Source organism: Pararge aegeria, chromosome 8, assembly GCF_905163445.1.
Source record: "Pararge aegeria chromosome 8, ilParAegt1.1, whole genome shotgun sequence".
NCBI classification, from domain to species: Eukaryota; Metazoa; Arthropoda; class Insecta; order Lepidoptera; family Nymphalidae; genus Pararge; species Pararge aegeria.
Window position 1 is genome coordinate 16,798,067 of NC_053187.1, and position 20,360 is coordinate 16,818,426.

General features: G+C 35.8%; 1 protein-coding gene across 1 annotated transcript in view; it reads right to left on the reverse strand.

Annotated features, from left to right (window-relative positions):
* Nucleotides 1-4,954: 4,954 nt before the first annotated feature.
* Nucleotides 4,955-20,360, reverse strand: part of LOC120625870 — a 79,785-nt gene continuing 64,379 nt past the window's right edge. The window contains exons 9-13 of the mRNA XM_039893121.1: nucleotides 13,130-13,231; nucleotides 11,922-12,059; nucleotides 9,924-10,007; nucleotides 7,784-7,940; nucleotides 4,955-6,941 (exon numbers count right to left, since the gene is read on the reverse strand). Of these exons, the coding sequence (XP_039749055.1) occupies nucleotides 6,854-6,941; nucleotides 7,784-7,940; nucleotides 9,924-10,007; nucleotides 11,922-12,059; nucleotides 13,130-13,231 (569 nt within the window). The 3' untranslated portion in view covers nucleotides 4,955-6,853. The remainder of the gene's footprint in view (nucleotides 6,942-7,783; nucleotides 7,941-9,923; nucleotides 10,008-11,921; nucleotides 12,060-13,129; nucleotides 13,232-20,360) is intronic.

The following is a 20,360-nucleotide window of genomic DNA, read 5'->3' on the forward strand; positions in this document are numbered from 1 at the left end:
AGTTTTTGGAAACTTGTTTATAGGCCTGCGTCGTATTACTTAATATTTCGAGAAAGAGGTTAACCGCTTAATCCAGCTCGTATGGGCAGCGTTAATAACTTCGTGACCAGTTTTCATCCAAAATCACTGTAAAGTGTGCGTGTTGCCAGTGATTACTCACGGCTCTGTAACGTGGTCGCTAACTATGGGCCTCATAAGATGGTTCTGCGATAATCTTAATCAAATAAGAAATGAGGAGATCCGCAGAAAAACCGAAGTTACCGACATAGCTCAACGAGAGCTGAATGGGCGGGGAACCGATATACCTAGGGGCCGGAGTAGCACGGACAGACCACATAACGAGTCTGTCCATCGGAAGTCGCTGGATAAAAGCAGCACTAAACCGTCATGAGTGGAAATGCTAACAATAGACCTATCTCCAGCAGTAGACCTCCTATGGTTAAGAATATTTTTTTTATAAATTACTATCGTACCCAGCCGCTTCGCTGGGCTAGATTTTGCTTTATTTTATTAAAACAATGAACTTACATCATTAAGTTTTTAATGTAAGTCTCATAATATATTAAATTATTTATTTCTCTCCGTATTCATTCTCTTTCATTCTCTTCTCGAGCGGGTGAAGATCATTATCTACACCCATGTACACCCAACAATAGAATATCATCATAGTAAATAAAAGCTGTATTTGACAGTTCCAAAAGAGGAGTGCTCCGATCGTCACCAAACTTTACAGGATTACTCGCCAGGTCAACCGGAGATTCCTGAAAGTTTCATTGAAATTGGTCCAGCCGTTTCGGAGCCTATACGGAAAATACCCACACACTTTCTCTTTTATATATATAGAAATTAGATAGATGATCCTCGTTTACCGTCACTTGGACCATATGTCCGTCCGTCAATTATTAATTTAAAAAAAAAAAGATCAAGTAGAAACTACGCATTATTATTTCCCCTAGAGTTCGATGGAATAGAATGCTATGAAAAGATGATTATTATTAGCTTTATGACCTATTTCCAACCCTTTCCTTACTCGCGAGGCAATCATTTCCATACTCCGCGAGTGTTAATTAACACGCATTCCACATTACTACTGATTTACGGCGTCTTAGAAATTAATCCTGTTTGAAAATCCAAACTTCATTATGAGTAGAATCTGAAGAATTAGACATCAAGTTTGTTTTTCGCGCCAACTTTACCTCCATGGCGCAGTGGTTCGCGGTTTGGTCCTACAATTGGGAGGTCCCGGGTTCGGACTACGGCAGGGGCTTTAAGAATTTACTCGTTTAATTTCTGAATTTTTTCTCTGGTCTGCGTCAAGCGATTTAGCGTTCCGTTACGATGTCGCGTTTAAACCGATTATGGAATATGGGCATATTTTAACTGTTATACCCTCGAAAAGTTTAACCCCTTATCATCTTTGACTGCTGCATCACTGACCAGGTGAGGTTGCAGTCAAGGGTTAACGAGTGGAATGAAAAAAGAAATTCGATATCAAGTAGATTTTCCGCGTCAACTCTTTACCTACGCAGCAACGGAGCCCAGCGGTGGGTCTTATAATTGGGAGGTCCCCGGTTCGATGTATGGCTGGATAACATAGGACTCAATGATTGTTGATTTTTTTATAGTCTGTTCTGCTTGGTGGCTTTGATCACCAGTAGAGAGGTACCGCCATGGTACGATGCTGTATACTACGGTCTATAATAACAAGAGACCTGTGCCCAAATAATAAAAAAGATACAAACTTTTTTTGTCTGTTTGCCTGATAATTCAATAGTATTTGTTGTTATTAGACACATAGGCACTCTATAATGACCGGTATCCACTAAGTTCTTTTTTTAGATGTTAGCGGTGAGCGCTGTGTGTTTACGGCCTTAAAGCATTGGGACGGTTGGCGCAGTGGGCAGCGACCCTACTTTCTGAGTCCAAGGCCGTGGGTACGATTCCAACTGCTGGAAAATGTTTGTGTGATGAACATGAATGTTTTTCAGTGTCTGGGTGTTTATAAGTATTTATGTATATTGTTCATAAAAAAAATATTCATCAGTTATCTTAGTACCCATAACACAGGCTACGCTTACTTTGGGACTAGATGGCGGTGTGTGTATTGTCGTAGTATATTTATTTATTTATTAGTTAAAATTGCAAATACATCTAATGACAAAGACTTTCTACTGAAGGGTGGGAGCACTTACTTACAAGGATATCCTCACAAGGGATGAATATTTTTACGAATAAATCATTTTTTTAATTATTATTTTTCATAAATAGTATCGGATGGATTCGGAATTCTTAAAATATAGTTGCACTCTATTACATTGAAACAAGAGAAATTCCAATCTTTTTAATTGCGTACCTTATTAAAAGTTATTTTGTAAAGCATACAAATTAAGTGGACAGGCGGCAAAGCATATTTCCGTAGCTTAATAAGTACCTCTGGCTTTAGCGCCTTCAAACCCTCTCCAATGTTTACAAGAGGATTTCTTTTCTAGAAATTCTATTTAATTTTACTTTACAGTAAAGAAAAATATAATAATTTCTCAGCTTTGGGAGTTGGAATATTATTTTTGTCATACGAAGTCTTAGTTCGCCTCGACCTCTATGGCCTAACTACTTTACAACTTTTATTAAATACTAATGAAATAAAATACATATATATATATAAAATATAATTTAACGTAATCTCAACTGACGTTTTTTCTCCTATACATGAAAAACATAGTAAAAAACATAGCGCCAGTCGGCCGTCTGGCCGACTGGCGCAATGGGCAGTGACCCTGCTTTCTGAGTCCAAGGCCGTGGGTTCGATTCCCACAACTGGAAAATGTTTGTGTGATGAACATGAATGTTTTTCAGTGTCTGTGTGTTTATATGTTTATTATAAGTATTTATGTATATTATTCATAAAAATATATATTCATCAGTCATCTTAGTAACCATAACACAAGCTATGCTTACTTTGGGGCTATATTTCGATGTGTGTAATGTCGTAGTATATTTATTTATTTATTTATAGTAGGTACTTGAAACCAGAGTTATTAATAGTTTTCACGTGGCATACTACCATGAAAAAAAAAACTTTTAATTTATTTATTTTTTAATTCGGGGCCGGCTGAGAAGGAATAATTAACCAGAGCAAACAAATTCCTACAGACCCAGAAAGAGTGTAATAAGTAAAATCTTACCAATGAATAAAATTTGACCTATTAAATCCCATCCGAAATTAACCCAACGAATAAAAATTTCATCGCTCGGGCTACTATATTCCCGGAGTAAAATCTGTCAAATTATAGGCACATAGGCACTCTATAATGACTGGTGTCCACTAACTTCTTTTTTTATATGTTAGCGGTGAGCGCTGTGTATTTACGGCCGAAATGCATTGGGCCGATTGGCACAGTGGGCAGCGACCCTACTTTCTGAATCCAAGGCCGTGGGTTCGATTCCCAACTGGAAAATGTTCGTGGGATGAACATGAATGTTTTCCAGTTTCTGGGTGTTTACATGTATATTATAAGTATTTATGTATATTATCCTAAAAAATATTCATCACTTATTTTAGTACCTATAACACAAGCTACGCTTACTTTGGGACTAGATGGCGGTATGTGTATTGTCGTAGTATATTTATTTATTTATTTAAATAGGATTGAAATTACGGGTTCGAGTCCCAGCAGGGGAATTTCTAAATTTTCTCTGGTCTGGTCTGGTGGGAGACCTTGGCCTTGGCTAGATATCGCCGATAATGACGTTATTATTTATTGATGAAAGAGTACGATGTCCCTGGGACTCCGCGATTACATTTAATATACACTATTTCATTTTATATTCTATTTAAAATTCATTAATATTACTTTCACATTTTATTAATATTTTCATTTGTTAAATAGAAAGAATAATAATAATACTATGATGTGAAACGTTTTTGAAGTCTAAAGTGTGTGTGTGTGTAATGTCTTAAGTTAGGACAACAATTCGGCGGATCATAAAGTTTAAGGGAGCCGTAAACTGACACTTGATGGATGAAAAAAAATATAAATTCAGCCTTTTTCAAAAAAAGAACGACATCCATACGAAAAATTAAAAATATGGTAAGATAAGCACGCAATACCACACCTTGTGGTAAGAACCGTAGTCTAACTTGACTACGGTTCTTACCACAAGGTTATATGAGTTGCTAGTGATAATCGATTGGTGAAAGGTAAATGTATGCCTAGAACCTTCTTTGATTAGGCGTTACTTACTTAGGCATCGCCTTGTCCGTCGTAAGCGAAAACGGGCATGATATATTTATGTACATATATTGTTCGGTTTTTAATTTAATTTGATGTATAATAACTTTGAAAAGTGTATGTAATTTATTTTATCACCTCTTATTAACCTGTTGCACTATGCCGTTTTCCTTAACTTCATTCTACCATAAAAGGTTGTCTGGAGGAGATCGCTTAAAGCGATAAGACCGCCTTTGCGCATTTTATATATATATTTTTTTTTTGTATTTTATTTTTTTCACTTTAATTTGTGCAATAAAGACTTTATATCTATCTATCTTTTTTACCCCTGATATACTGAACCAATTCTGCCGGAACTCCTTCAGTAGTATAAAGTAAAATAAGTTATGAATCTTCTGATACACTATTTACAAACAAAATCAAAGTTATTTTGGTTTGAAATAAAACTCAGTACTGAAACTTATATTTTTTTATTTTTCATATATCTAAAAAAACACAGGAATCTCATATTGTTTAAAATAAAGCTAAAAATATAAATACGAGTATCATCACATCAACTAATTGCCGTTCTACTACAGAGCACGGGAGCCCCTCCCACAATGAGAAGGGGTTAAGGCCGTAATCCACCACGCTGGCCCAGTGCGGATTGGTGGACTCTACACACCTTTGAGAACATTATGTAGAACTCTCATGCATGCAGGTTTCCTCACGATGTTTTTCTTCACCGTTGAAGCAAGTGATATTTTAATTATTTAAAACCGACATAACGCACTAACTCGGCTCCCCGAAAGTGAAGCCGAGCCCAATGCGCTATCCCCGCTTCCTATATATACGAGTATGGTACAGTGAAATCACAATCAATTCCCAACAGTCTATAAAATAAAATTAATATGAGAACATTTAGTTTAGGCATCAGTTGTTAAACCTTCTGTGAAATTTGAACGTAATAGCAAAACGTAAAATATTATACTTGGTTTTCAAAGCGAACGGTGAAATCAGGTCTCAGTCTCAATTTAGGGACACCAGTAATTCCTCGCGGACAAATTCATAGACATCGGCTAGTCACAAATCACTGATATTGATTGCAGTACCGCACATATTTTGATTACGTGAATAACATATAATGCATAAAAGTGGACTGTAAAGAATTCATAGCGCATAAATTAAATGCATTACAGCGTTCACTCTCAACTGACAGATTTTATTCATTTAGCACAAATAAATAATTGATCAGCCGGCAGATTGGAGCTTGAAATTTCACATATTTTTAACTCGATTAAAAGTTAGTGCTTTATCTCAACTGATACTACTATATTTCCATCTAAGGCTGTATCAATTTACAGTTTAGGCCTTCATTAAAGTGCCATGCTGCAGGTGTATGGAACGTTAGTACAAGATATACTTGTTCGCAATCGAGGAGTCATTTTCGAGTATGGAAAACTTGAACATCGTATTAAAATGGATCTTACTTGTTGTTCAATCAAAGCTAAAATTGACCTTCAGTTCTTTAGCTTGGACTTTTGACGGAACATTTGTTAAATTAAAATCAGAAGTACTTGCGACTCTAAAACGAGTGAAATTAGGTCCATTTTTCTTAGAAGATACAGAGTTTGAAATGCCAAATAACCCATTACCCTTTAGGGGCTGAGTGCTGCTTAGTGAGGTTAAAAGAGCTTAAACTATTAATAATCTATATATATCTTAAACCAAAAAAAAGAGATGTTATTTTTAACGTATTTCTGACGTCCCTAATTTTTGCCCGTTTCACGCAATTCAGTAAATTTTTTTGGATAGAAAAAAAAGTACTAACGAAAATTTAAAGTAAGCTTTTCTTAGTTAATAATTAAAATTTGGGATAAAATAAGGAAAAAAAACTAAGTATATATGAAGACATAACTGCGTATTTTGTTTGATTTAATTAACTAATTTATAATGATGTTTCATTTTTATTCTTACTTTACTGACGGTAAAAACACTATTGTAAATATTACTATGCGGTTATCGGCATTCAACGCTCTTTTATGCCATCACTAGCGTCCCGCAAAGACTTCGCGCCGGTGTACATTAGAAAAAAAGTAAAGTTGCTGACGTGTGAATTTATTTATCGGCGACTTGGTTGCAAAATATTACCTTTATTCCATAATATATACATACATAAACATCTGTGAAAAATTATCGCTGATATAAATGATATTAGTGATAAGTATCCTGTTGGAACTATTGTAAAATTAATGTCTTCTAGTCAAACCAGTGAATTGATTACATCAAAATACAGATCTCTATCTATGATGAATTGTCTTTTTTTTATTTATAATCTGAAGAAATAGATAACCCAGAAGAATATCACCGCTCTCGACACCCTTTTGTGAGGAGCGTATAACACAGTTTACTAACGTGGACTCCGTACAACGAGCGATTTCTTTTTTATTAGTTACTTTATGCTTTCTTTGCATTTGAATAATTATAAATTGTAATATTAACTTAAATGTTCACATCTGCCACGTGCCCCAGGCGGCTAACTCTATTTATCTTCCCTCTCTTTTAATCTTCCTCTCTCTCTTAGATTTACTTCATTAACACACCCATTTGATGCTAATTTCGACTACTTTATCATGTATCTGGTCTTATGCAGCATCTGAGGGTGCGGTTGGAATATAAGTTATATTTAATGTTTTCTCACGAGCGTCTTTCTTGTGGCGGCTGTAGAACCATCTGTGAAAATAAAAATAAAAGTTTTTGGTACAGTAGCGGAACCCGAAGTCGGTGATAGTTTAGTCGATTGTATATATAACAACCAATTACCGGGAACCCACCACGCTGGCCCAGTGCAGATTGGTTGACACGCACACCTTTGAGAACATTATGGAGAAATCTCAGGCATGCAGGTTTACTCACGTTGTTTTCTTTCACCGTTGAAGCAATTGATATTTCAATGGCTTTGAAAAGTGAGAGGTGCGCGTGTGCGGTTTCGAACTCGGCCCCCAATTGTGAAGTTGAAGTCCTACCCACTGGGCTATCACCGCTTTATATATATATATAAATATATATAGGTTATTGACGGCCGATTGGCGCAGTGGGCTGCGACCCTGCTTTCTGAGTCCAAGGCCGTGGGTTCGATTCCCACAACTAGAAAATGCTTGTGTGATAAACAAGATGTGACACAAGATAATGTAATGTTTAAACTATTTATGTATTCATATAAAAAAATTCTTTAATCTTAACCCATAACACAAGATACGCTTACTTTGGGGCTAGTTGGCAATCTGTGTATTGTCGTAGTATATTTATGTTTATTTTTTTATTTATTAATATATAAAATAATTATGTTGGCATCAGCATTAACCAGCTGCGTACATAGAGGGTATGCACAGGGTATGCATATGATATAAAATAAAGAAAATTTCCAGTACGAGATATAAATACTTAAAGGTAGGCTTTTTATAACTCGTACAGGAAATTTTCTTCATTTTACATCATCTGCATACCCTGTGCATACCCTCTATGCACGCAGATGGTTGGTATATACCAATAGTATAACCCTTAGTTATACTCACATGAATATTCCGACAGCGGGTATGGTCGCTGTGACGCTGAGTAGGAAAACTGCTCCAGGCAGTATGTGTAGCGTCATGATGTAGGTGCGGGAATACAGCGGAGAAAATATCAGAGGCATCATCGTCTCCGCCAGCCCGAACAGAGAAAACACTTTACCTGCAATTAATAGCACTTAAATGAGGTCCACGATTCGAAAATTTGGGCGGAGGTTTTAATTAGTTAAAAATCCAATATGAAGAAATTATACTAACTTAATTGTGCACTAAGAAGCTCTAACAATGATTACACGTAACACAATATAGTTGTTAATTTTAAAAGTAGCATTCATGCCTACTCAATAGCAATTTCGTTGTAATTTTGAATAGTGGTAACGCTAGCAAACCAAATATTATTCTCCTTATAAAACACAATATTGCTTTATATCTCTTTACACGAATAAATATTTATTATATGTTAAAGTGTATATTAGTTATTTTTTTTTTAATATTTATTATATTATGTATTGTGTTAACTATATATATATATATATTTGTGTAAACTAGTTCAAGTAGTATGTAGTTATGAGAATGTATTTTTTTTTAATATGCACAACCTGCAGTATGTTATCCTTTTGTTTCCTTACCCTAAGGTTGCCTGGAAGAGATCGCTACGAAGCGATAAGGCCGTCTTTTGTATATTGCTTCTGTCTTTGTTTTTTTTTATTCTTCTTCTGTATTTTTTTGTGTGCAAATAAAGAGTATAAGTATACAGAAAAAAACTCTAGTGCGCAATTGCACAGTTAAAATTTTCTAAACATTTATTTTTTAATGCAGACAGATTATATAAGATTGTCACCCTACTAAACAGATCAGCTGTTGTCCTGAGGTAAACACCCTTGCAGCTGCATTGCGATTAGATGCTAATTTTACATAAGGTCTTTAAAAAATATGGTAAAAAAATAACATATCATTTAATGGATGTATATGTTGATGTATAGTTCTATAATAATGATAAAGCATCGACCATCATCTTAAGAAGCTTTCGCTTGGTTGTTGGATCAAGAGTCGGAAACAAAAGGCAGTAGTCCTTGAAACGGCGCGTATTGTGAGGTTTTAAAATAAAAATTAAAATCAATAAATTATAGAGTAAAAAAAAATAAAGCATAACCAAGCCTAATTTAAATAATATACTCGTATCTTTATTTCCGGCATCCAGGCTTTCTATTACTCATTGTGGCGTAAAAGCAGTCTACTGCCGGTACCTCAAACATCCCTGATGCGCTATAAAAATTTTAATTAGTGTACTCTTTGTAATGTTATCCCAATAAGCGAGATAGTTGGTATTTTATTTGGTGTTACCCTCGGCCTCAAAGATTATCACCACAATCTTTCTCGTATTCTTCATAGTTTTAGTTAGTCAAGACCATGTTTACCCACAAAAGCTCCACATATAGCAATCCGCCTTCACCGCGCCACAGATCGATGAACTCAGCGGCACCATATAATAATTTAGCAGTTTCAAAAAAATAATAAATAGATGGCGCTACAAGACCGATGTAAAAAGCATATTATAAAAATTAAGCTTAATTTGCTTTACTCCGCGAACAGCAGGAGAATCTGTATGGTGTAATTCATATTTACTTCAATCCGTGTACTCCACACCAAACAGATCCTCGGCAATGTACCCTCTACGCACTTACAATCAATAATTGTTTTTAACAATTATTCATTGCAAAGTCATCATCTCCTCGGTTTCGGAGCGAAACGTACGTAGAGGGTACATTGCCGGGGATCTGTTTGGTGTGCAGTATACGGATTGAAGTAATTATAAATTACACCAAAAAGATTCTGCTGCTGTTCGCTGATTATAGCAAATTAAGCTTAATTTAGTTAATATGTTATGGATTTCCGCAAAGTAACGCCTGCTTGTATCCAATATTTAAAAAGCATATACTTATTTCGGCATCGACGGTAGAAGAGCCGAAGCATAATCGGTTAAAGCGTTCAGGCGATTGCCATATAGAGTCGCAGGTTCAAATCCTGTCGTTTCCGAAAATTTTTATATCCATTTTTAATATATAAAAAATTGGTAAAATAATCATCCTGTATTTAAAACAATTCTAGTTAGTTAAGTAAACTACAAGGACATAGCTGCACCTACCTAGTTCTTGGTGTGAAACCAACTTCGAGGCGATGGAGCGCAGAGCTATGGTTGTAGTGCCGTCTAATATTTGCGCGAGCGGAGCTGCAAAATAAATGAACGTCTTGATTAATATTTCCAATCCACGACACAAAATCTTAAGTCTATCAGAAAATATCCATATTTTATATCCATGTTTATGTATTTCTATTTATTTTCGAATAAATCATCATCATCATCAACAGCCATTGTGCTGGATATAGGCTTCTTTCAAGCATGCCTACCTCTTTTCGGAGTTCGTCGCTCCATCTAGATGGGGGGCGTCCGACACTCCGCTTACGGACACGCGGTCTCCACTCGAGCACCTTTCGACTCCAACGTCCATCGGTCCTCCGACAAACGTGACACTGCCACTTCAGTATGCTAACACGAAAGGCTATGTCAGTTACTTTAGTTCTTTGGCGAATCACTTCGTTACGGATCTTATCCCTCAAAGAAATACCAAGCAAAGCTCTTTCCATAGCACGCCGAGCGACTTGAAGTTTGTGAATTAGCCTCGCTGTCAGTGTCCAAGTTTCGGCACCGTAAGTCATGACCGGCAGGACGCACTGATCGAAAACTTTTGTCTTCAGGCATTGCGGTATGGGTGATGAAAAGAATCGGCGGAGTTTGCCGAATATATATGTATATATAATTGCACTATCCCACTCTCATGCAGCTTTTCCTTCGGCCAGAGGTTGCTTGTAAGAGATTGCGTGCAGCAATAAGGCCGCCTTTGCATGCCTATAATTCTTGTTCTCTATTTTATGTATATTTTGATGTACATTTTGATGTATCTTTTGATGACGGGCGATTGGCGCAGTTTGCAGCGACCCTGCTTTCTGAGTCCACGGCCGTGGGTTCGATTCCCACAATAATAATATTCATAAAAATATTCATCAGTCATCTTAGTACCCATAACACAAGCTACGCTCACTTTGGGGCTGGGTGGCGATGTGTGTATTGTCGTAGTATATTTATTTATTTATTTATGTTTGTGTGCAATAAAGTATTTCTTCTTCTTCTTCTTAATATTATAAATGCCAAAGTCATCATCATCCTCATACCGCCATTTCCGGCCCACTACAGGGCACGGGTCTCCTCCTACAATGAGGAGGGATTAAGGCTGTAATCCACCACGCTGGCCCAATGGACTCCACACACCTTTGAGAACTGCATGAAGAACTCTCAGTCATGCTGGTTTCCTCACGATATTTTCCTCCACCGTTGAAGCAAGTGATATTTTAATTGCTTAAAACGCACATAACTTAGAAAAGTTATAAGTGCGTGCTGGGATTCGAACTCGACCCCCCGAAAGTGAAGTCGAAGTTCTACCCACTGGGCTATCACCGTTTCCTGCTAAATAATGCTAAAGTGAGTCTGTTTAATTACCCCTCAATTAACTACTACTCCGGAACACGACTAGTCGTATGACACAGCAAATCGTGACAAACGGCAAAACATTTAGCGGCGCGGCAGGGTGGTATTTCAAGCCACGGATCAAACCTACCACCTTTGTTTTGTTGCTCATTTTGCACCACCCAGGGGCCACGTGTAGGGTAATGAGGGTTCCAACCTATCTTTGGTAAAACCTACGGACGCGAGCAACTCTGACCCCTCCATTGTCTTTTAACAATGTTTGGCGCACCCACTGCACCGACCTTTACGAAATTTAGAACATATCATTTCGCACCCTGATGAGGGACATACTATATTTTGTATGTTAGAGAAGTGTATAGTGGAATACATAAATGGAATACATGTTCGATTTTACCTGACTTGTGGGCTCTTCTTAGACCAGGGCGCGTTTGGAACCCTCCTACCTTTAGTTTTAAGTTAACGAATGCAGTTATCACCACACCATCACTAACATTAATGTAACATGTTAAATGTATGAACGCTTCATAAGTGCCTGTAATAAGGTCTACATGATTAAAACATTTTTGAATTTTGATTCGGATTCGAATAAAAAAATCTTACCCATATACACTTCGGTGTTATTTCTTGCAAATGCTAGAACTAAGGATCCAGCTATCTTGCTGGTGGTCGCGATCACCCCGAGTATAGCATCATCGAGTTTTAACTTCTTACTGAACATGCTTATGGAGAACATGGTACCTGGAATAATTTAAAGGCAAGGTAAAATGACAGGAGATAATAAATGGCAGATAACAGAAGAACGCATGTAAGAAAAAAAATTACGTAGCGGTACATATTTGTGGAAATTGCTGGATAAGGAAAATTACTGGTAGATGAAAATTTTTTAGTATGAGAATACTTATTTTGTTTTAAATTGAAAATAACTGCCTTGACTAGATTTGTTTCTCGGATAAGTACAAACTTTTAAGTCAGTTGATGTGTAGTACCCATCGGAGTTAGATAAAATGTCGTAGTTCCACACCTGCGTCTCGTAGAGAACATTAAGCACTGACAATCACTCGAACCTAGATATTCATCATCATTTGTTACCAGCCTACTACAATGCACGGGTCTCCTCTCGGAATGAGAAGGAGTTAGGCGTACTCCACCATGCTAACCAAGTGCGAATTAGTAGACTTCACACGCCTTTGAGATTACACTGAAGAACTCTCAGGGATACAGAGAGATACAGTCTCCGAATTTTTGAAATTTTTTTTATTTCTCTCCTATGATTAAAGATGACTGTGCTACAATGGGCTATCCATGCCCTCAGCTGCACAGCTAGAATACAGGAGACATAAATTGTTTCCCCCGATTGTATCCACAATTTATTTGGCCACCTTCCAAAGCTAAATAAGAATTTTACCCCCGTTTCACCATATTGTTATGAGATAATTTCCACTCGCGCGCCACTGTACGGAGGGTGAATAAAACTTGAAGAACAAAATATTAATAATTGATAATAAAAATAATAATAATAGGCTTTATTGACCACAGCAACAATTGCAATAACATAAAGAAGACGAAAAAAACAGATAAACCGTTTAAATGTACTTTAAGTCTTTGTGGCAATGGTTCAGCTCTTCAGTTTTGTGAGGCAACAGATACCTGCCAAGGAATATTACAACGCAGATTTTTAATAGGTACCCAAGATTATAATTTTAATTTTAAGGCGCATTACTTCCTATCCGCGTGACGAGAATATCTCCTCTCCATACTAGATGTGCTGGGTCAGATAAGGTTTGTCTATGGAACTTCCAAATACTCACCGACAGCATGTGTGACGAGACTGTACGTTGAATATATACTGTACTTCACTTCGTTCCAGTTAAAACGGTATCGCGCAAAAATATACATTATACTCATTTCACCTGAAAAAGTTAAAAAGTCCATTAAGGCGAATACTCTGTGTCCCATGCATATTTAATTTGTATGAAATTATTATATACCCCGGCTTTAGGTTTTTTAAATTAAAAGCCATAATACCGACTGCAGATATACTTCACGCGTATTCCCGATAAGCTTTTATTTTAAAAGGAAGTCACAGTTATTACTATCATAAGATAAATAACGGTTTCAACTGAAAACTGACGGGAGATATATTTTGACCACGGTCAATTTAAAAAGCCTGTAATCTTCCTCTATAAAAAGGTCTACTTAAATCAGAGTTGAGTGCTGTTGTTGAAGCTCTACTCTTTCTATACTAAAAACATAGTATATTTTGAGTGTCGTTTTAGTTTCCACCAGTGTTTAGCTAAGCTAAGCTATATCTTATATCTTTAAACGAGCAATTCTTGTATGTATATATATATATAATTGGAATCTCGGAATCGGCTCCAACGATTTTCATGAAATTTGATATACAGGGGGTTTCGGGGGCGATAAATCGATCTAGCTAGGATTCATTTTTAGAAAATGACATTTTATTTGTGTTTTTTCATTGGAAGAAAAATAACAAAAAGGTGGCGTTTGGGTAGTCCCAATTTAAACTGAAAAATATGACTTCCTGACATCTATTGGCGAATAATAATACTGTTTTTTTTTTTAATTGTGATAATTTTTATAAAAAATATATATTTATAAAGATAAAAAAATGATTGTCAAAAATCTTATGTATGACTATATGTGTAGACGATGTAGCAGTACGCTGCATTCGAAATTTACGCGAGCGAAGCCGCAGGGCATATCTAGTAAATTTTTAAATCTTATTGATTGCACCTCTTTTCTATGTTTTTCCTTTTACGCCTTTGGTTGCCTGGAAGAAATCGCTATGTAGCGATAAAGCCACCAAACTGTACTCTCTTGCTCTGTATTTATATCTCTATAACTACTGTTTTTCTTTGGTGTACAGTAAAAGTGTATTCATTCATAAATAAAAGGTTTTATGCATGGATATTATAAACATCCTATCCTATTTAAACCTATCCTTAGCTTGTTTAGTTAAGGATAGATTTATATATAGTATAACAGGTTAATGGATTGGATGAATTTACTAAAATGGTGAGCACTAGCCTCGTTAAACTAGTGATAGTCACTAAGACACACACACACACTTTGCTGAGTCTCGTACAATACTGAGGTGTATCGAAAAATGTTTCCATATTTATATTAAAAAATCTCCCGTATTTATGTTGAAATACCCAACGAAACAATATCATGAACACTGACTAAGAATAAAATATAATTTAACAATTTCTTGAAAGTACTTATAAATTAAATACGAAATTATTTGCACACTTCAAAAAAAATGCTGGCACTCGTCAAGTTATAATTTATAATTTTATTACTGTAACACTAGGTTTACAAAGTGTGTGAAAAAGTTAACAGTGAGTGAGCGTTCGCCTTAAAAATCATCCATCCATCAAAACGGGCGAAATCTGCGAAAGTGCTCTCACAGTATCATATTTGTTTCACTGTGATGGGACTAAATGTTTTATATCGCCGTGCAATTCAAAATGAACATCAAATGAAAATCACGTATAAAATTCACACGGGGCAGATTGAATTTTATGTATGTGCTGGAAATTTGATGACTACCATCGGACCTTGTGGTTAGCACCTCAACTGACGGCTATACGTTATGTTTTCGTTACCATTTGTAAAAAAAGAGAGCATATTAATATCTAATAATAATAAAAATTTTTGGTACCAAAGCTATAAAGTGCGCCTAGCAAAATCGAATAGCACAGGCAGGTAGGCGCAAAAGAGCGGATACAATTTAGTAAGGGACACTAATCAGAAGATGAACGCGAGCACGGAAAAGAAAGTAGAAGATATACTTACCCTTTTAAGGAAGGTAGGGCAACCGCTCATTAAGAATTTCTCTAAAATCTACCCTAAGTGGGTGGAACAGGGATCAGAAGTTTGCATGAAAGACTTTTAGTTAAAGGTTTAAAGTTGCATAGTTTTAAATTATATACCTCTAAAAGCACTTTTTAAAAGTACCCACCCTCAAGGATGCCAAATAAAAGTTTGTGTGGAAATGTCGTGAGCAACCGCTAATTATGTTATACCTATATATATATACCTCTAAAAAGATTTTTTTAAGGCTCTACGTAAAGCTGTGCTTAAGTTAATTTTCATTCATTACCCGCATCATCTTTCAAATATTTAAAATGAAAGCCCTTTAGAAACCATTGCCTAACGGAAGTAGGTATAAAGTGTAGTGAAGGCTGAAGCTGTCATTTTTCATTCAATCCATGGGAGTGTTTCGAGGAGCGTCAATTACTGAATTGAGCTGACATTAATGGAGTTACTGCGCGAAATGTTCCCGCTATAGTCTAGGAGCTGGTGTTCGCATAAAGTCTCGTGATTGCACACTAAAAAAACAGAGTTTTCTTTTTTTATCTACTGCTTATTTCTATTCATTCATTTGTTTCGTCATCAATATCATCAACATTATCAACCCATCAGAATGAGAAGAGTTTATAGGCCGAAGATATTTTCTGTATATATATATATATAGTGTTTCTTTTGGAAGTCTCGAATGTGATAACAATTTAACTTGGGTACACAAAACCTAATTATTAAGAGAATATATATTTATCATAGGTACCTTATATTATAGGTAAACTATAAAAAAAAATATTCTTACTTACGAGATAAAAAAAGCTTCGTTTGACATTAATAATAAAAAACACTTACATAAAAAGGAAACTTATTTTTGATTGTTGCAAAAACTAACATATGTTACCTAATTTTGATATGTGTAGATATGGAGACCACCGACCACAATATCACCTGATGGATTGTATCTTCATTTTAGCCTAAAATAGGCCTATCATATAGACTGTATGAATAAGAACGCAAGGACCTCGGTAGGGCACTCCAAATCGCAAGCGCGCGGATATGTGAGTTGGTGTGATATGAACAGATGTTAGGTGGTAAAATGATAAGCATAATTTAAAATAATAATTAAAATAACTACAATAAAACTACGATAAAAATAAGTCATAAAAATTACATACAAAAAATTGTGAAATTATGATAATAATTATTCAGGTCTTTGTTAGACTTTAGTGAGTCGCCATCTCTTAGCCTAAAAGATAACATCACAGCGTCATTCGATAAATAATAAAATAAATAAACGAGGTCATTGGGGAGGGGACACCAGAAAGCTATTTAATAATCTCACTAATACTCGATTTAGAGTTAAGATTAAGTCTCTAGACTTTATTTAACATTTCAGGTAATTGGTTGATACCATGGTGAAAATGATGTGGAAAAAACTTCACGCCGTTTGGTCATTATCTCTCCTCTTCCAGAAAGTGTACGAGGTGACTAAGGTAATTTAAAAGAGAACGGGCACTAGCGTACTCTGTGCTACTACCACTTTCTACTGCGATCACCAACACGTTTGCCCAGCGTGATGATTATATGAGCAAACGCTCCTATTTGAAGATGTCTTGAGTCAACCAGTGGACTATTGGATAGAAGCAGGCGTTAATTTGCGGAAACCCATGACATATTATGTAAATTAAGCTTAATTTGCTATACTCCGCGAAAAGCAGGAGAATCTGTGTGGTATAATTTGTAATTTCTTCAAACCTTATACTCCACACCAAACAGATCTTCGGCAATGAAGGGTACACAACGCACGTTTCGTTTCGAAACCGGAGCATCCTCAGGAGATGTTGACTTTACAATGAATTTGTTATAGTTGTTTGTTGTGTTGCTTTTGTATAGTTGTTATATGAATTGTTAAGTGAAAAAAGTAAAATAAAGATGCTTAATTCGATGGTAGGAGAGCCGTAGCTTAATTGGAAAAAGCGCTCATGCTGCGATTGCAAGAGAGTCGCAGGTTCAAATCCTGTCGGTTCCGAAAATTTTTATATGCATATGAAATTTATAAAATTAAGCTTAATTTTCATAATATTAAGCAGTGGCTATTGATGATGTCGAAAACATTGGCTGTTTCGTATTGACCAATATAAATACGAACACGAATATAAATATAAAGAAACTTTGACTTTGATATTGAAACCGCAAAACCGCAGCACAACACGCAAGAGCAATTCAAAATCGCGCATAATTTAATAGATTTCTATAGTTTGCGAATCGTTGTGCGGTTTTACACCGCGCGGCATAAAGTTGCGGTTTTAGGGCGTACCCACTATGCAAATAGATTCTAAAGGGCTCCATACATGCAATTCGTCGCAAGTGTTTTGTGTAACAAGATCGCTTGGATGGCTGCTATTAAAACACTTTTCTAACTGGAAAAGTACCTACATAGTCAGTATTACTGAAAATGTTTTAATAGTTCGATATAAATTATGATTATTATTGTTTTTGTATAGTTTAACGGTAATTTATTTCAATATTAAAAACTTTTGTCATATATAATTTCTTTATGTTTTGTTTTTAAAACTTAATTACAAAATGGTTAAAACATTACAATTCATGTAATAATAAAAATTATTATAAAATTACAGATTTGTATGACATTCAGAAAGTGTACGGTTAGGTTAGGTATAAAATATTTAATTTGATTTGGCTTGATTTGAGTGAAAGATTACGGCGCACATTAATCCTTCAATACTGATTATTTTCATCACAAAGAGATGCTCCGAGAATCAGCTATAATGGCGAGCAATTATCATCATCATAGCTCTCTAAGGACTCTAAGCTTTCTTATCAGGCCCATAGTTAGCGACTAGAGTTAACAAGGATGCTTGGAAGCAGGCCGCTCCGCTCTCATCTCTCACAAGATAGAAAAATTCTGAAGATTGTAAACTGTAAAATGATGTTAAAAAGAGCAATTTTCTGAGTTTCTCGGTAGATAGATACCGCCTTATGAACCGGTGGTAGAGTCACTACAAACAGACTGAATATATTTTTCAAAAAACCTTAAAAACTAGGCCTACTTGAAAAAAAAAATTTGAATTTTTCAATTTTGAATTTGAGTTAACTAGTAGGTAGTTAAACTTTACAAGTAACACTGTGAGATAGCGATATAAATTTTTCTAAAACCTATAACCGTTTAAACAGTCTTACCTTTTGTCTTAAGTTAACGAATTATCACCTTCATCTCTGTACTGTCAATTAGACAAGTTTTTAAGTACCATCGCAACAAAAGTGCCGTATATTTGTAAAAAATAGAACTTGCCAACAGAATATACAGAATATGCAATGTGTAACAGAATAAAGAAATACTGTCGAAGGGTGCATAAGTAAATTTCAAAAGGAATCACCCGGTAAAAATATTAAATCAAAAATGGTATATTTATTTTTCCATACAAACTAATTAAAAACATTCTCAAGTTTTTATGACAACCCTAATAGAGATAAAAAACCGACACGTACATAGTACCGACGCGTACGAAATAAAGTGCCAGGAGTCACTTCATTTTACTTTTGCATGTGGTGTTAGGGCTGTATCTGAATTCTTTCAGTAAAATCTATGGCAATGGTTTACTCAAAAACTTTAAACCTTTCGGTTCCACAGATAAGTCACAAAGATAGTAAATGTACCTCTAAAGCCTCTGAAGTATAATTTCGATTTTGATTAGCACGTCGTTACTTAGAATTTCGATTAAAATATCAGTTAGTATGACCAAAAATAATGAGAGCCCAATGGACTTTTAGGACCCAAAGCGCTGCAGTGGCGACCCCAAACTGGAAAACGCAACAGTTTCCTTATTTTTTCTCCCTGAATCGCAATTCTCGCGGGAAAAAACCGCGCGTTAATCGCAAGTGTGTCTAGCAATACAGTAAGTGCATATTAATGTATGTTCTATGCTTATAGGTACAATAAACAACTGAACAATGACATAATCGCTCCATTTAGATACCCGCGACTGATCTTATTGTTTGTATATTGAACTAAACTGATATATTGCTTTGTATCATCATTACCATCATCAATAGTCTGTGTGCTTACAGTCCACTGCTGAACTAAAGGCCTCTCCCATTGGGAGTGTTTGCCTGAAAGGAGAGATAATGACCATTCAAATTTAAAAAAAAAACTTTAGTGGAATGACCATTAAAGTTTTTTTTTTTCTCCTTCCAGTGTGTTTTTTCTTCTACGTTTCTGAACGAACTGCTAACGTTTGGCGTTTGGAACGCTCTTCCGGCTTCGGTGTTTCCTGATACAAATTAACAGCTTTCAAGGTAACAGTGAATAGGCATTTGCTAGGCAAGCGCACCCTAACTTAGACCGCATCATTGCTTTATATCAAAATTCAAAATTCAAAATTCATTTATTTCAAGTAGGCCTAATACAAGCACTTTTGAAACGTCAAGTCTGTCCGTGTGTAGTGACTCTACCACCGGTTCGGAAAGCAGATTCTACCGAGAAGAAGCCGGCAAGAAACTCAGCAGTTTTTTTTTCCAACATCAAAAATTTACATTTTGCATTTTTAATTTTTCTATCTTGTGAGAGATGAAAGCGGACCCGGATGCTTCCAAGCAACCTTGTCATTAAGAAACTCATCAATTGTATAATAACCTCGCTGTAATAAATGTGTTTTAACACATTCTTCAAACTTATGCATTGGTCAGGTCCTAAATTACCTTAGGAATCATATTATAAAAGCGTATACTCAATCCCACAAATGACTTCTGCATCTTTCGCAGACGATATGCAGATGTCACTAATTTATGACCATTTCTTGTAAGACGACTGTTTATATCCACTTTTTGGTTAATAATTCTAATATGTTGTCTTACAAATACTATATTGTTATAAATATAGTAGTATCAGGCATGATAGTTGTCAAGCGCAAGTCAATGAAGTACAAAAAAAAAGCAATTGATATTTTAATTACGTTAAAGGCACATAACTTAGAAAAGTTAGAGGTGCGTCCTGGGATTGAACTGGGCCCCCAGAAAGTAAAGCCGAGCTCCTGCCATGCGATGCTTTCAGGAATTTTGAATTGAATTTCTTGTCATTAACATACTGTGCTAATTATCGTCAAAGCCCACAGACTCATAAAGGATCAGCATGGTGGATATGTCCTTAAACCATCTCTCATTATGAGTGAGGAGCCATGTGCCGGGAGC